Genomic DNA, 18,163 nt, shown 5'->3' on the forward strand with positions numbered 1-18,163 from the left:
GTGCTTTCATTAAGAATTTAGTAGAAGTTTGAAAGAACTACACTGAGTTTTTTTAATATTAAATTATTGAAAATATCCATCAAGTAGAATATTTTGCATATTAGTTGAGGAGGAAGAAAATATATGAGTCTACACTTTCATTAAAGTTATGATAATTGGGACACAAGAATTCGATAATGTCTTATTAAATCTGTTATATTTCTAAACTTTCTTTTCTGGTACTCTATGTGTACTATAAAAGGTCACAATTATACTCAGGCCTCAATATCTTATGTTCATCTCTTCAAAGTCTGTTAAGGAAATCATGAATTCTTTTAATTCAGTGGAGATTGGGCTGCATCAAATTTGGGGTTAATAATTTGTGTAAATATTAAGCATCATATTTTAAAATTAGAATCATTAAGTTAACATTAAAATATGCTAAAAATACATTTGATTGCTGTAGCTTTTCATGCTATATCAGGCAACCCTACTTATTCCAACCTTCCATCTGTTTCCTTTTTCAAAATTCCTTTTTATGATAAATCATGCCCTAAATTTTAGTAGACATTTTTTTAATTTTCTAGGCTCACATTGTTTTCTAAGATCACTGAAACTAGTCAGTGAGTTTTGCAAATTGGAATAAATTAAGTCTACTTTTACTCACTGGTAACACATGATTATCTTTGTAATGAGCACTAATGAATTACTCACATATGATTTTCTTTAGTAGAGCCCACATTGCCTTTCTCCCAAAAGCTTATTCAAGTGTTTAATGATTCTGTCTTGGGTTTAAAAGCCCTCTGATAAATGTAAGAGTTTTGGAATTTCTTGTCTGAGACACTCCTTTTAGATATAAATTCATTATCCAGCTTCTCTGGCTTTATTCCTGATATGTTTTAAAATTTAATAGAATGCACACATTTTATAAATTAATTGTGAAATTGTATTTGCTTCACTATTACAAGGTTGTATATTGGAGGAGTCTGTGGATGGTGAACCTTAACTTTCCAATAACTCTCTATTGTTTTCTTCCTACAGGATTTAATTGTGATGGGAGCCCCTGGATCATCTTACTGGACGGGTTCTCTCTTTGTCTACAATATAACTACAAATAAATACAAGGCTTTCGTAGACAGACAGAATCAAGTAAAATTTGGAAGTTATTTAGGTACTGTAAACATTGATAAACTCAAATTATCTATGACTTATAGCTACTGAGTAATATTATATGTTTAATTGTATTATTTTGAAGACTCTAAGGACAGTTGGAAACAAGTGAGCTACTACTTTATTAAAGAAAAAAGAATTTGTAAAGAATAACGTGGAAATTAGGAAGTCTTTAATGCTTAAAACATTTTATATACTCTCAACTTCAGCTGTAATCCTAAGAGCTATTTCCTCATTCTGTACAGAGACTAAGAATCTAAAGATAACACTTTCTAATTCTAGGGACAAACCACATGTACATGAAAATTGTTTAACATGTAATAATTGATCATGTAATAATTGATCATTTTCAGTGCACCTATGCTAAGTGATCTGCTAACCCCTGCTTAGGGAGGTATTCTTTTTTTTTTTTTTTTGGTTAGATATCTTGAGTTTAGTTTCCCCTTGGTTGCATCCATCAGTTCAAAAGAATCTTTATTTTTTTTTTTAATGTTTGAGATAGGTCTCACTATGTAGCCCAGGCTGGCTTCTTAAGTGTTGAGATTCCAGATGTGCCCTACCACACTAGGTTCTGGAAGAATCTTTGGGATGGCATACTTTGCCTTCTAGAAAACTTCTGAATAGAGACTGTCACTCTGCTTCGCAGGCCCTGAAGGGTATTCTCGGGTGGAATTCAAATCCAGAAATGACGATGGTACCTCTTCTGCTCATTCAAAAAAGATGTGCATCTCAACACCCACTAGGATGATACTCAGGTGGAGATAGCTCAACCTCTCAATAGTATCATTTCTATCAACCAGTCAAGTAGAGAAAACCAGTGTAGAAGCAGGGCATAAAACATAAACAAAATAGTCTGACGTGTACTATGCACATAATGGATTCTTTTCTTTTTTCTTTTTGTGATGCCCATCCGGGGGCTTGGACTCAGGGCCTGGGCACTGAGCTTTTTTTTTTTTTTTTCCTTAAGGATAGTGTTCTACCTCTTTAGATACAGCGCCCCTTCTGGATTTTTGGTAGTTTATTGGAGATAAGAGTCTCAAGGACTTTCCTGCCTGGGCTGGCTTCAAACCATGATCCAGGGAGGTACTCTTGACTCCAGTCTCACTTGACTATCTGAGGAGAGTTTGCATTTATTGTGCCCATAGTGTGCTCTGATTCTCATTCTTTTCTCCCCTTTCTTGAAGGGTATTCAGTTGGAGCCGGTCATTTCCGGAGTCAGCAGTCGACTGAAGTAGTTGGAGGAGCCCCTCAACATGAACAGATTGGTAAAGTAAGCATTACCTTTCTGTCTTCATTGTTTACATCAAGAGTTCATACAAATTGAATGGGAGAATGAAAGGCAGAACTGCAAATACTGTAAGGAAGAAATGGCTAGAAACGATGAACAGTGTATCCCAGTAAGAGAAATTGTGAAAGATTTATGGTTTTTAGGAGGAATTTAGCAGAAAAGCTTTAGAGAAAGTTATGTTAGTCACATGAAGCTTCTCTTCCCTATAAATACATTGTTTATAAATTAAAATTGTATAACGATGCCCAGGGAACACATTTCATTTGTTGACATTTAGTGACAGAAAATCAAGGGAAATTTGAGAGAAATACTAACTGTTCTGATTCTGTGATTGCAGGCATATATATTCAGCATTGAAGAAAAAGAGCTAAATATCTTATATGAAATGAAAGGTAAAAAGGTAATATGTCTCTGCCTTTAATATAGCTGAGAGCTTTTGTAAGTAGCCCTGTTTTTTTTGTTGGTTTGTTTGTTTGTTGTTGTTGTTGTTTTCTCAATGGCTGGATGTGGTTTGCTTTGGGACAGCTTGGTTCATACTTTGGAGCTTCTGTCTGTGCTGTGGACCTCAATGCAGATGGCTTCTCAGACCTGCTCGTGGGAGCGCCTATGCAGAGCACCATCCGGGAGGAAGGAAGAGTGTTTGTGTACATCAACACTGGCACGGTAGGTCTGATTGCCCACGAACTGGAAGTCATTTGTGAATTCTGATTGAAATGAAACTGTTGTTCATCCAGAGTTTGAGACTATTGATTCTCAGAATTATTGTATGGACAAAAGTAAACATTTGGATGTTATGCTGATGCTCTAGAAATGAAATGGAACATGGTGATAAATGGGCAACTATTTCATTTGGATCTTCCAGAGATAGGATAAACTATGACATTTGCATGTGTTTGCTCTAGCAGTTCAAGTTTCTTTTAGTTTTAATTTGACACAAATCTAACTTGAAAGGATACTCCAAAGGGTAGATCTTTAAATATTTCTACAGTTAAGATGTTCATAGTAGGGCTGGGAAGGTGGCTCAGTGGTAGAGTGCTTGCCTTGCATGCACAAGGCCCTGAGCTCGATTTCCCAGAACCACATAAGCAAAAAATCCCGAAGTGGTGCTGCAGCTCAAGTGGTAGAGTGCTAGACTTGAGCTGAAGAGTTCAGGGACAGTGCCCAGGCCCAGAGTTCAGGCTCCACGACTGACAAGAAAATAAAGAGTTCATATAATTTAGTAAATTACAGAATGTTACTGGAAGTGGAAGGGAATTTCAACTTCTTGATTGGAAAACAATTTCAAATAGGATTCTTTGATAAAATACAATTCATATTGATTTTGTTCTTGCTAACATATGAATAGATGTATTTTATATATATATATATATATATAGTTTAAATAGATATTCAACAAATGTTTCAGCTTTGAAACATGGGCAGTATTTTTTTAGTTTAAATTGATGACTTGATGATTCAAATTTCAAGAGTTCTGTTGATCTTATCGCACCAGTCTTTCTTCTTGACATTAAAAACAAGGAGTTGATAGAGCCCTCTTGGGATCTTCTTGACTGTTGCTTTGATTTCAAAACAAAAGTGTGCTTGTGAGAACACAGCAGCATTTATTCAGGATTAAATGAAGCAATATCAATTTCAAGAAGATACTTTTAACCTTGGTTAGTCAGGGTTTTCAGATCATTATCTATTCCTAATATAATCATCTTTAAACTGCTCAATTTAAGAGGGAAAAACACTCTAGTCTTACAAAACTGGTCAGATTTTAAGTTTTAAAGTTGTGAATATTGAATAGGCAAATTATTCATTCTTTGAGATTTCCATTAACTTAAAACCGAATAGCAAAGGCATATTACCTATACAGTTATTATCGATAGTGATAAATCCCACTTATTTTCTTCCATAGACATTTCATATTTCTCTTTTTATAAATTGTTTTCATATATTTACTACAAATGCTGCAAATGTCTCCTATTTTTCTCTTTAGAATTACTTTTTAGAATAGTTTAAGCAGTAGCATATACATCATGAAATGCACACATCGAAACCTTAACTATCTCAGGATAAAAAATAAATAAAAGTACCAGTCCTTCATTAAAAAGAAAAGAATGAGTACTATTTACTAGGCTACCCTCTTCTCTCCCCGTCCCCAGACTTACCCAAAAGCTCTTTTGTGAGGTTAATTTGCTAATTGATTTTAGCTTTTAAAACCATTGGAATAGAGTGCTCTTCCTTTTCTTTCCTTCTAACATTGTAATCTGTAACTCTCTGAAATGGCACTAACCACTAAGTGGCATAGCATCTATTTACTTGGTTTGCTGCTGTCTGCTCTGCAGGACTGTAGATACCACACAAGAATTACTGTCTTGTTTACTGTTGTTTCCTTGGGGTTTGCAAGAAGTGCTCTGAAATTATTCTTGCTTGAACTCACGAAACAGTGATACCTGAATTACTGACTTTCACCTAAGTCAACTAAAATAGCTCTCAGAGATCCCTCATGAAATGTCAGTCTCTGCTCTTTGTGCCTGGAGAATTCTTGAGGATGAGTAATCACAGCTTTTTTTGAAACTCTTTCCTAGAAAGGCATTGTTTTAACTCAAATCTCATCTGACCTCTCTGGAGCCCTTTCCCTCCTGTTCCTTTAAACATATTTTCAGACATTAAGCTGTTTTAACCATCTACCCTGTTGATTTAATCACCAGCTGCCATGGGGTAATGGTTGTATATATAAAATCTAGTCTATCATGTTAGTAGATTTAGAATAAAATTAGTGACACTTAGAAAATATCTGGATGGTAAAAAAGAAAACGACTAACAAAAGAACTGAGAATAATCTTATTCCTGAGCTCCAAGATCTCAGGATTTGGTGAGGACACCAAACCAGAAAGTAAATAGGGGACTATGGCGTGGTAAATGGAACATGAACAGGGCCACAAAGGGCCAAGAAGGATTCACAGCAGAGGTAGTGGCTGAGCAACATTAGAATGGGAATTTCCCAGTTAGAAAATAAAATCAGAAGAACACTTCACAGGGACAAGAGCACCTTTGTACTTAAGAGATGCTGAATGGATTGGTTTGAAGAGAAAGACTTCTAAGGGCACATTTTTTCACACCAGGGAATGACCCAATCAGTCTATAAAGAGGGCTCCGTGCTATTATTGTAATAGCTCCTTATTTCAGCAGCATTGAATATCTTAATAACTCATCTTCCAACTTCTGGGATATCAGTTCCATTGATGCCAAGATACTGTTCCAAAGACTAACTTCAGTCATGTCACTTTTCAACCCAGTGTTTACTTATTTTTTTGCAACTTTAAGAGTGAGTTTCCCTCCAGAAAATGCTATACTGAAAGACTGCAATTGACTTTGTTGTCTTATTTATTACACAGACCATTCTTAGCAGCCAGATCTCTCTCTGTATCTCTCTGTCTCTCTGTCTCTGTCCCTCTGTCTCTGTCTCTCTCTGTATTTTAATGGTAGTTAAAATGTATGTCAAAATTACACCTTGCTTTCAATAGCCTAGATATTTCCCAATATTCTTTCTCTGTTGCTGTTGATGCTTCTCCTCTTCTCCTTCTCATCCTCCTGTTCTCTCCTGTTCTTCCTTCTCCTCCTGCTCTTTCTTCTCCTCCTCTTCTTCCTTCTCCTCTTGCTTATTTGTTTAGTGCTCAAGTCCTGGAGCTTGAACTCAAGGCCTGGTCTGTCCCTGAGTTTTGTGGCCAAATCTAGGGCATTTGAGCCAAAGCTCCACTTCTGGCTCTGTGTGTGTGTGTGTGTGTGTGTGTGTTAGTTGAAAATAAGAGTCTCAGTGACTTCTCTGCCTATGCTGGTTTTGAACTGTGATCCTCAGATTTCAGCCTTCTGTGTAGCTCAAATTAGAGCTATAAGCCACTGGTGCCCAGCTCCATGTTTCTTCTTAATGACATCCTTTCCTGGTTTTCTTTAAATTTTTCCTTTACTGCTTATTATTTCTGCAAAGCCATTTGTATTTCTCATTCATTTTCATGCTTGATCTAAGTCCTCTTCAGTCCTGGATTTCTGGAGGCAAAGACCTGTGTTTTATACCCACACTGTTCTTTTGACCTATTTGCTACGAAGAGTACATTGTCTTTAGTGAGAACTCCATAAATCCTTGTTAAATTGAATTATCAAAATGATTCACTGAATTTTCAAAGCTATAGGGATCATGAGTTTGACAATTTTGTTTGTCCTCTGAGCTCTAATCATACTATATATGTGTTGACATATTCAATAAATATTTATTGAATTGAGATGTGTGTGCTAAAGCTTAGTTTGTAGTTTGTCCAACTTGTTTGATGCATTAGAAAAATCCATATCCAATTACAGCAGTAAATCATGTGTGAAGTTGTCAGGAGTTTTATCATGACACCTTTCTCTCCCTTCCCATCCAGGGAGCAGTAATGAATGAAATGGAAACAATGCTCATTGGAAGTGACAGATACGCTGCAAGATTTGGAGAATCTATAGTTAATCTTGGGGACATTGACAATGATGGCTTTCCAGGTAATTAAGAGTATCCAACTTGGAACTTGATTTCTACTTTAAAAATTGGTCATGGAAGAGAAAAACGATCCGAATTTTGTGTTGCTTGACTATCTGTTGTAAATGGAACCTGAATTATTATGCTCTCTAGTTTTTTTTTTCTTTTTTAGTGTTCTATCTGACTTCTCAACATTGTTAATAATGGGTGATATTGAAAATGCCTTCTTTTACTCTAAGACACTAGTGATTATAAACTTCTATTACTTTAGATAGCCCTAAAATATGTTGCCTGTTAAACTGTAAAACGCACCTACTTTAAGAAGAATCCTAATTTAAGAACTCAAATGGGACAAGGGAATGTAATTTAACTACATTAGACAATGGTGTCTATCAGTACACAAGGTCCGGGCAACCGCCAAGGAACCTGGCTTCAGAGCTGGACCAGCTCTGGGAAGACTCTGTGTTAGAGTCACCCTATACAGCTGAGCCCTGCAGGAGGATGTAAGGAGTTCAGGAGAGTGGGAGCAGTGCCGAGGACCAAAAGGAGCCTTGGGGACAGTGGCTTTCTGCCAACTGCTTCTGAGTCTTACATTTATAATATTCAGAGATTAGGACAATCTGTGCACCAGTAGCTGATCTAATAACATTTTTTTCTGTTTAGAAATGTTTTTTACCATTTCTGTGAATGGGGAGACCAAACACTCTGTGAGTGAGGAGACCAAACACAGAGCTTAAGAAATGGGTGCACTGTAGCATAGCTGCAATTGTTCTCAGTGCCTGACTGGGAAGCTCATTCCATTAGCATTATTACCGAATGCCCCTCAAATCCAGCATTTGGCTTTGTTCTATGTACACAGTCTATTGTATACAATCCTGGGCATGAAGATGATGTTCTTATTCATTTTCTTAGAAGAATTTTAGTTTGTCATTGTAAGAGCAATTCCTTACTGTGTCTTATGAATTAGGGATCATAACAGTTTTCAAAGTTCATTCTTTCTATCAAGAATTTCCTCCTCTGCCATTATTTGAATGCTCCAATAGATGTTGCTGTTGGAGCACCACAAGAAGATGACTTGCGAGGTGCAATTTACATTTACAATGGCCGAGAAGATGGGATCTCCTCCACCTTCTCACAGGTAAGGTTTTACTTTCTGCTCAAGAAAACGGTTTTAGTGGTGGAAGTGCCCATCTCTCCACTAGAGTTTTGTGGATTTCATTTTCTATTTTGCTGTTTCAGATATTTCACATTTTTTCAGTATTTTCATACAATGATACTAGTCTTGTGTTAAAGCATAGTAAATTCTTAAACAAATATTTCATAAATACAAATTATACTTCATTTCCATTTTAGCTTGTGCTTAGTCTACGAAAGTTTTCTCTGTTTTTTTTTATCACATTTGTATTCTTGAGGTAATAGCCATATGATTTAAAGTATGCCCATTTGGATTTGATTAACTATGACTCATGTTGCAGATAAAGCCATGTTTCATAAAGCTTGCATAAGGAGATCAAACATGTATTCTATACCATATTGGTCAATGTAGGTATAATAGGTATTTATGTTCAAACTCTGAGTTCACTTTTATATCTTGAAAACTCAGGACATATCAGTGCACAGAAAAAAATCTACATTCAAATGCAGGAAAGAGATCCAATGACATTTTAATTGAAACATTAGCCAATACCATTATTTTTTACTATTTTTGTTTTCTTTAAGTAGTTATACAAAAGAGTGGCCATTCAGCAGAGCACTTTATGAATATAATGCCTCTTGATTAATGCTACCCTTTTTTAACATTCTCACTCACTCCTCCTACCCTACCTTTTCCCTCACTTTTCTTAATTGTTAGGTTATATGTTGATTTTTTGTCACTTAACAAAGCATTTTATGTATACAATGCATTTTAATCTGTATTATCCCTTTATCATCTTCACCTCCCACCCACTTTGATCAGCCCCTATCCTGATTTTTCTCAATTCTGTGGTATATACAATGTATTCTTGCCTGCCTTCTACTCCCTTCCCCCATTCATTCTTCTACCTCTCTCCCTTTGATCCATCTCTTGCAAGTACCAATTTCCTGGTGCAAGTCTTTGAAAAGAATTATGCTTCTTATGTTCTCTATAGAGTCTATTATACCCCAGTACCATTTATTTTGTTGAGAACAAGTAGTTCTCAACATTTAATATGAAAGTCAGGTACTTACTTGGTAAGTGATACTGATTTTCTTATTATGGATAGCAACCTGATGTTTATAAGTCAGTATCTGGCTATGAAATTAGATTCATGGAATAGAGGGTAGATGTTAAGTTGGGTTTTCCTCTTAAATGCTAGGTATTGATCTGGCTAAACAAAAAGGCTTTTATCATAAGTAGGTCCCACTACGTGATTATATGCATCCTGTTTTCCAAGTAACTTCGTTCATTATTTATGTGGTCAAGGAAGTAAATACAGAGCCTGAAAAGAGACTTGAAGAAAATAGTAGGAACTGCCTTTTTAGGGAAAAAATCCTATGCTGCATAATTTTCCCATTCACAGTGTAAAATTGTTTTAGTCGCTAAATAGATGCCTATTTCAATCTAGAAAATTTTGTGCCTCTTAGAAGTGTCTCATAAACAGATTCATTAAATACAACAACTCCTTTGTACAACTAAAGACAATTTTAAATATAGTTAAGGAAAGTGTCTGACTTAACAAAAATGCATTTTGTTAGTAAATTTGCTGTGGCAAGGAAGGAATACTCAGTATTTAACCAATTCATTGGTTTTTCTATTAGCTATTTAAAAACTACTATTTAAAAACCACTTTCTCCTCCATTTTCCTATTTTCAGAGAATTGAAGGACTTCAAATCAGTAAATCACTAAGGATGTTTGGACAGTCTATATCAGGGCAAATTGATGCAGATAATAATGGATACATAGGTGAGTATAGAATTTTCTATATCTCATAAAATTGGAGTAAAACCTATTGTGAATGCTGCTTTATTGTGAACACAGACACATACACATGCACCCACACAAACACACATATGTGACTTGAATTTAATAATGCTGTTTTCCTATATTTTAAAAACTTTTTCCAAGAAGGGCTAGATGTGGTCAAACAATTCCTCAGCTTTTCATTGTTAGTAAAAATGTTTTATTTCTTTTTCATGAAAATTTTACAACATCCATGGAAATAAAACATATGATGAAGCAAAGAAAGAAGGAACTATTTTTCATTTAAAGGGAACTTTCTGGGTGAATGTTTAAGTCCTAATAATTGAATTTTATTTTGGCATGGATTTCATATCATAGATTCTATCCTAAAATTTGTTTAAGTTGTATTATGAAGAGATGAATGTTATTATTATTACATAGATTCAGACCAATGTGAGGTGAATCTTAAAATGCTTTTCTGTCTTTTCTAAGTAATTTTCTCTAAGTAGACTTTTGATGTAGACAAAAGGTTGCATGCAGTTAAGTATTTATGGCTGAGAAGTAATTCTCTTTGACTAATGATGATCATTAATCTGGGTTGTTTTTTTTTATCATCCAGATGTAGCAGTTGGTGCTTTTCGGTCTGATTCGGCTGTGTTGCTAAGGTAAGGTTGATACATTTCACTGCTTAATGACAATAGGGCCTAATTGTAAATTATGAGAGGCAGCTTTTAACAGCCATAGTAGCCTAATGTAGTAGCCTGATGACATTCCTTTTGATGTTCTGCATTATAATGACTGGACTTACGGGTATTTTTTCTCACCTTGAATAATATAAAAAGAAGTCATCAAATAAAGCAGATATTATAAATATGTAAATGATAATTTCTCTTGGTTTGTGCACAGAAATATAATTGGGTATATGTGCCCATAACTACTATGAAGGCAGATTAATGGAAATCATTGGTCAGTGGAAACTGACAGAACAAGGGTGATTATTAGAGGAAACATCATTCTACAATTAATATTGCTAATTTGGTTTCCTTCTTAGGACAAGGCCTGTGGTGATTGTTGAAGCATCTTTAAGCCACCCAGAGTCAGTGAATAGAACAACATTTGATTGTATTGAAAATGGACTGCCCTCTGTGTGCATGGACTTAACACTCTGTTTCTCCTATAAGGGCAAAGAAGTCCCAGGTTATATACGTAAGTGTGTCCTACAGAACCAGTGTCAGGGCCTGATTTGAGCCTTTTTAATATTGTAGACATCCTTTGAGTCCTTTTTCTCTGTCCCAGTGAAGGTCTTCTCAGAACAGAATAGAGCAGCCTTTGAGTTTCATCTGTCTTCTCTCTTGGATTCTTGAGTTGTTCTAATCCAGGAATGGGGGCACATGGAAAGCTGAGTTATTTAGAGGTTGTATCAGGAGCAAGATAAGAATATCACCCATTGGATTCTCTAAGGCAAACCAGCTGAGCATCATCTAAATCTCTTTAAACTAAAAGAAGCGTCAACACAATTTATCTACTTTCCTGAGTACTTTATTTTTTAATTTAGTTAATTGTTCAAGAAGTAAAACTTCACATAGGCATTGTGCTGTTCAGCTGAGCTACATCCCCAGTCTTGTTGAGTTTTATAAAATCTAGCACTGCCTTATCACTATTATACTAATATATTAATGTTCTGGTTATATTATTTTTAAGGTAGTATTAAAATAGCTACTACTAAATTAGCCCATCGTAAGAGAGAAACATACATAGGTTTGTCATTTGCTTATGAATAATTCTCAGAAGCCGTGATTCTCCCCGAAGACCTGTGTTGACTGTGCTCCAGACCTTGTATGCTGCTACAGCATGGAGGGTGCTAAATACTGAACTTAACAAAGGGCATGGAATAGATGTTGCCATCTGAATTAGCGTGTAATGAGATAGAATGATGTGTCTGCTTTATGAGACTCATTTTTAGTAGTACTCTGGAAAAGTCCTGGCAGAGTTTTTGTAACAAATTTTGGGCAAAACCTTCATTCATTTATTGATTGGAGAACTAGCACTTTGGGAACATCATCCCAGAGTGAATTACACATTAGCATAGACAAGATGATGGATTATCTGAAGTACACACTGAATGGATAGGGTTGTTTCCCTCATGCAAAACTAGGGTTTCTTGTACTGACAAAACATTATTTTAGATATATTAAAAATATGGTTGGAAACAAATGCATAAAATCCATGAGTAATCACAGCGTTGTTATAGAAACATGATTTATAATTGATGTAAAATGAATTCCTGGTTAAAAAAATCAATTCCATGGTAAGCATATCTCATGTAAGAGTTTTGCCTCTTGCTGGAATTGGTTTGTATTCATCCTCTTTACACTTACTGATCTGAACTCAGGGTGATGAATTTGGAGATAGCTATTTCAATTGCAAGTTCTCTTGCCCCAACAGTTATTGGATTCCAGTTATTGTAATTTTAAGCCAATTGATTTGGACTTTATTGTTTATTTTCTAACTAAAAAGATAGTTAAAGATTGCTTGAAATAAGTAAGAATAATATAGATTTCATGCTTACATTTCTTTGAAAAAGTAGATAAAATATTTCCAGACATGCCAATTGCTTCTAAAATATAAATGAGCATTCCAGGAATGATGTAAGTTCTTTAAAATATCACTTATGAATTATTGCTCCCATACAATGAGTGGAACTCAGGATACTATCAGACTTAGCTTCCTCTTCAAAGAACCCATTTAGATTCAGGAAATGGTTCTTATTTTCTTGGTAATATCTGACTTGTTTTTTATTTTATTATTTCATTTTTTCTTATAGGAATATCTTATTTTCCAGATGAATATATAGCATGAATGATTTGAAATAAATATCATCAGACCACTAGACTATTTGAGGAAATGGTGTGTGTGTGTATCCAGAACAAATTAACACCTGAGGTTCACCTACAAACTAATGGAAACATAAAGGAAAAATAATCAGGGAATAGGATTGAAAGACAGTTAAGAACAAACTATTTCTAACAGGCTTGACTGATGAGCCATGTATATATATTATATATGAAAAATAGATCAAAGGAAAAGAGCAAAGCCCTCAAATCAGAAACACACAGAAACTAATGAACATAAATCTGTACAAAATTAGTCATGTAATTACACAGGATAGATTTATTCCAATTGACTTTTGATCACAGAGCTCTGTGCATGCTTCCTTAGTTAGATGTTACATGAATGAAAAGGACTTCTGATACTGTGGCTTAAAAGCTTTTATATTAGGCTGGGAAGGTGGCTCCGTGGTAGAGCACTTGCTTTGCATGCATGAGGTCCTGGGTTCGATTCCTCAGCACCACATAAGCAAAAAGAAAAAAGCCAGAAGTGGCACTGTGGCTCAAGTGGTAGAGCGCTAGTCTTGAGCTGAAGAGCTAAGGGACAGCACCCCGGCCCAGAGTTCAGGCCCCAGGACCGGACCCCCCAAAAAAAACCTTTTATATTAAATAAATCACTAAAGGTATTCACAATAATGGAAACTTAGAAATATGTATAGTTTTTTGTTATAGTTTTGGTTAGATAGTGCTGACGGTTGAACTCAGGACCTCAAGCTTGCTAATCAGAAACTCTAACACTTGAGCAACGCCTCCAGTTCTCTTTCTCATTGGGTATATTAGAGAGAGGGTCTTGCCTTATGCTCAGGCCAGTCGAGGCTGTGATCTTTCTGATTATGCTTTCCCATACCCCTGAGTATGGCAGACATGTGCCGTAACACGAAGCCATTAGTTTAGATTGTCTTCATACTTTTCTGCCTAGGCTTCTTCAAGTCTCAGTTCTCCTTTATCTCAGTTCTCTCTTTATCTTCCAGGCTTGTGCCAAGTAAATATCTTCTACTTATAGAAATAACTTTGAAGTTTGTGATTCAGGTTCTTTCATATTTGAAGTTAGTATTTTTTTGTTACCTAATGTAGAGAAGGTAATGTGTTCCCAGCATACTCTATAACCATTATGTCAAAAAATTATAGACACATTGAGATAATTATTCATATTAACTGCAGATCTCTCCTTACATTTGCAGTTTTGTTTTATAACATGAGTTTAGATGTGAACAGAAAGGCAGAATCGCCATCAAGGTTTTACTTTTCTACCAATGGCACGTCTGATGTGATGAATGGAATCATTCAGGTATCCAACAGAGGAGCTACCTGTAGAACACATCAAGCCTTTATGCGGGTAATGTGAACCACCTTTTTATACATGGTATCTTTTCATACAATGTTGCTTAAAGCAATTGTTAACCCTTCCTCAACTGTGACCTGTTACTCCAGCCAAAGTTTCACACAGTGCAAACCTGAATGGCCCATAGGCTGCTGCTCTCTGAGGCATCCTTACCTCACATTTTCTACATTTTAAAAATTTGTCTTTCTCCTTCCTGTGATTGCTATTTTCTGGCCCTGTGTATCCACTTGTTGGGAAATGTGCCTACTGACTAGCATTGCTGAGACTCAAATCTATTTCTTGGTTGGATAATTTTCTTTTTGGTCAGCGGAGGGAGTGATTTGAGGGAAGGTGGGCAGTTGGTTTATTTTTCATGGAACTCCAATGAAGCAGACTTCAATATGGATGCATTTGGATTCTTTGTCTCTGCGCCAGCCTCATTTGTGTTAGTGGGAACTTGCACAGTTGTGAGATGGATAGGGATCATTTGTGGACCAGGATGACAGCATTCACAATGCTTTGGGGCATGTCCTGCAAAAGCACAACCAATTTCATGTTTCTTTTATTAAAACACTTGTTCTCAAAATGATCATCACACTCCTCACATTGGTCAAATTTTAGCATATGAAGCAGTGCCAGGTCTTTTTGATTAGAGGAGGGTGTATTTAATCAGAGAATCTATTGTCAGAAAGAAAAAAAAGCCAAACGAATCTCAGGAGCCCTTTCAGGGATTTCAAATAATTTAGAACTTAATTTTTCCTTAGATAACTTATACCAAGCAAATGCAGAAAAGCATCAAAACTCCAATATACTGTGGAATGCTAAGAACAGTCATCTCTATGCTATTTCCCTTAATGGATTTTTATTGTTATACTAGAATACAACTATTAGAGGGTTCACATCCAAAAGTATTGATGTAATCATTTCGCATGGTAGGGGTGCTAGAAATTCTTTATTTTTCATCCTTCATTGATGTGGATTTTCTCATATAAAGTCAGTTTTAGAGATAACTAATTTAGACTGTGTTAAATACCATCATTAGATGTTTGTGAAAGGCATGTTGTGTTGAAATTATAAGGCTGGCAGAAAATGGATCTGGTTTATTTACTCTTGTGTTTTCGAGGCATTGTTCCTATGAAAAAGCCATTATCTAAATTATAAGCCTTCTTCAGAATAAACTCATGGTAGAAATTAGAATGTTGTAAAGGTTTCTATGTTCTATTGCACACATATACCTGTAGTGTTACCATGGTTCGGAAGTCAGCAGATGCAACATTGACTTTGGGCCATATTGTGAATGTTTATCAATAGTACATAATACCAGAATTGTTATTAAATGGGAAGTTCACTCATTTCCTTGAGTATCTTCTTTTCCATTTGGAGGTTATTTGCTTTTGTTGTGAGCTACCATTTAAACTCAAAGATAGGAAGTTGAAAGCCCTCATTTGTAGTAAACTCACGGAGGGTGTGGGAAGCACGGAAGCAGCTGCCTAGCTTTGAGTTCTGTCCAGAAGTTGTTCCCTGCGAGGGGTCTTGACTTGTACTTCCACCTGCACCCAGGCATTAGGAAACAGCCTTGCTATGCATCTATACTTGATAGCACAGAATGGCAACCCAAATTCTTCCATCTTTCTAACAGTAGCCAAAAGAGAAATAGAAAGTGGTCAGGTTGCCTAGATGGATTGTGTCTGCCATAAAAACATTTCCAGTGTCAGAAGTGTCAATATGCTTGCGCATTTTATTTCAGTATCCCTTACAATGAAATGTCACACTTGTTATTCACATAATCAAACCTACAATCCCTAACTGTTAGAAGACTCCCTGACTTCTGGTTGGGTATGCTTTAGTTGTAAAATTGTCCCTGTTGGCCCTACCAAATAAGTTCAGCTTACCCCTTCATTCAGTTCTATAGATATTTAGTGAGTACCTATATTGTGTCAAATTCTGTTTCAGACATATATGTATTATCAGTGAATGAAACATAAAAGCATTACCACCTTCCTGGAGTTTGAAAGGTAGTGAGTGAGACAATAACATGGTGGAAAATTAAACTTTATAGTATTTTAGGTTGTATGGCTGATGACAAATAGGAAAGAACAGAGTATAGTAAATAGTGGAGTGATGGAGAATAGAGGACTCAGTATAAAAATGGTGGTACATAGGCTACATGTAGAGGGTACCACATTTCTTCTTGTGTAGATTATAGTTTCTTTAAAAGTATGAAGATAGGAGATTATTTTGGAATAAGGAACACACCAGTAAAAAGAGACAGAGAGAATGTTGGGCATGAATATTATTCAAATACATTATATTTATGTATACAAATACGCTGAAGCCCATTAAAACACTGGCAAAAGTTGAATACAATAACCTAAAATTAAGACAAGTAAGGGAAAGAGTGGGTTGGAAGGGGTGGGTGAAAATGTTGAAAGGGGTGACATTGATCAAGATGCAATATATTCATAAACTGCTTTGGTGAATAGCAACTCCTGTGTATAACTACTTAATATTTTTAAAAGGAAAAAAAACAAGGCATGTAAGAAACTTTAATGTATAAATAAAACACAAATTCCTCAGATCTCATTATAAAACTTCTTTGTGAGAGAATTGGAACATGTTCTATTGTTGAGGGCATTTGTCTTAGAAAGGATGTCCTTTTTCTCTCATGTAGATGTAGACCCAGTTCTCTACCGCCTGCACCACACTTATGACATAACTGGGTTATAGTTTCACATGGTTATCCTGGTTCAGTTCACGCCTATGCCTTGCTTTTACAATCTCCCTCCTTAATCTCACAACAGCATCAGAAAGGCATTGGAAAAGCACAGACATTATATGTCTCCCAGCTCTTTAAATAAGACCTTCCTCTGCTTCTACTTGTGTATGCTTCAATTATTGGTTATAGGTCATTACAAGAGTCGTGACTTCCCATTTTGTATCCCCAGATTCTCTACTGTAAACCCCTATAAATACCTTCAGATGTTTATGCCTTGACATAATTTTTAATTTAGTATGGTGTGAGTATTTTGCACTTCCCAATTCAAATAAATTTTCAGTACACACACATAATAGGAGGACATGACACTACAGTCTAACTGTAGTTAACTTGAAGTACAGATTTCCATGAAACTCAGGCAAAAAGCAGAACTAGTGTAATTTTAGGCATGTGCTAATTTACATGCTTGTGGGTACCCTGTTTTATGTTATTATCCATAAAAATATGGCATGAAACTTTTATTTTTAATAATAGCACATAGCCATCCAAATGAAAATTTTAAACCAAATCATCATCTTCCCTCTCAAATACTTAATTTGTCACTTTAAGATTTTTTTTGATGTTACAGCTTTTGTCTTTAGGTGGAGTTGTTAAAGTTAAGTAAGTGTGAATGTCTGTCAAATACAGTTCTTGCAAGAATGCACGTTCATTTTATATATTGAGAAAAGAGCATAATTAATAGCTAATTAGGATAATGAAAGTAATATACACCAGATGTAGAGAAGACCTTGTGGAAATTTAGTATGAATTAAATAACATGTGATTTGGTCAAAGCATGCTTGTTGGGAAGAATTAAAACAGTGGACATGTGGAGGTACAATCAGTGTCTGTCTAGCTCCCTACACCTAGGGAATAATTTAATCAAGTTTGCTATTGTAATACTCAAGTCTTCAAGCTGTTCCATTTTCACAAGGCAATAACTTGGGATTTGGCCTTGATTTGTAGCATTCCTATGTAGTCAAGATTTCATGCTGAGAAGTTCACTTACCAACTAATTTAATAAAAGTATCTCTATGTAAAAGAAGAGGAAAAAGTAATCAGACCACTTCACTATTCAAACTCATTTTCCAAATCTTCCAGATACTATTTCATTAATGGAACTCAAATATTTGTTACATCACTCACTTTCTATTTAATGTTTTACAAATTGACAGTAGTCCAGTTTTTATATTCCTTCTGAATTTTCTTCTGTATTTATTTTAAGAAACAGACTCATTTTAATCCTTGTTTGCCTTACATACCTAAATTTGGGGCATTATATGTAACAATTATAATATCCAATCATCCACATACTTTCTGTCACTTTACCATCACAACAATATATT

The 18,163-nt window shown here is 35.5% G+C and overlaps 1 protein-coding gene across 4 annotated transcripts in view; it reads left to right on the forward strand.

Moving 5' to 3' along the window:
- The window catches only part of Itga4 (integrin, alpha 4 (antigen CD49D, alpha 4 subunit of VLA-4 receptor)), an 82,124-nt gene that overhangs the window by 22,868 nt on the left and 41,093 nt on the right, over positions 1 to 18,163 (forward strand). For all 4 annotated transcript variants that reach the window (XR_001175546.1, XM_013028812.1, XM_013028818.1 and 1 more), the window contains exons 6-15: positions 1,021 to 1,150; positions 2,334 to 2,419; positions 2,775 to 2,837; positions 2,963 to 3,100; positions 6,844 to 6,955; positions 7,976 to 8,070; positions 9,766 to 9,856; positions 10,473 to 10,518; positions 10,905 to 11,059; positions 13,923 to 14,077. Coding sequence is in view for 3 of the 4 variants with exons in the window: in XM_013028812.1 (XP_012884266.1) it covers positions 1,021 to 1,150; positions 2,334 to 2,419; positions 2,775 to 2,837; positions 2,963 to 3,100; positions 6,844 to 6,955; positions 7,976 to 8,070; positions 9,766 to 9,856; positions 10,473 to 10,518; positions 10,905 to 11,059; positions 13,923 to 14,077 (1,071 nt within the window). In the remaining variant the exon portion in view is untranslated. The remainder of the gene's footprint in view (positions 1 to 1,020; positions 1,151 to 2,333; positions 2,420 to 2,774; positions 2,838 to 2,962; positions 3,101 to 6,843; positions 6,956 to 7,975; positions 8,071 to 9,765; positions 9,857 to 10,472; positions 10,519 to 10,904; positions 11,060 to 13,922; positions 14,078 to 18,163) is intronic.

The sequence above is a fragment of the Dipodomys ordii genome, unplaced genomic scaffold (genome assembly GCF_000151885.1).
Source record: "Dipodomys ordii isolate 6190 unplaced genomic scaffold, Dord_2.0 Scaffold5, whole genome shotgun sequence".
NCBI lineage: Eukaryota > Metazoa > Chordata > Mammalia > Rodentia > Heteromyidae > Dipodomys > Dipodomys ordii.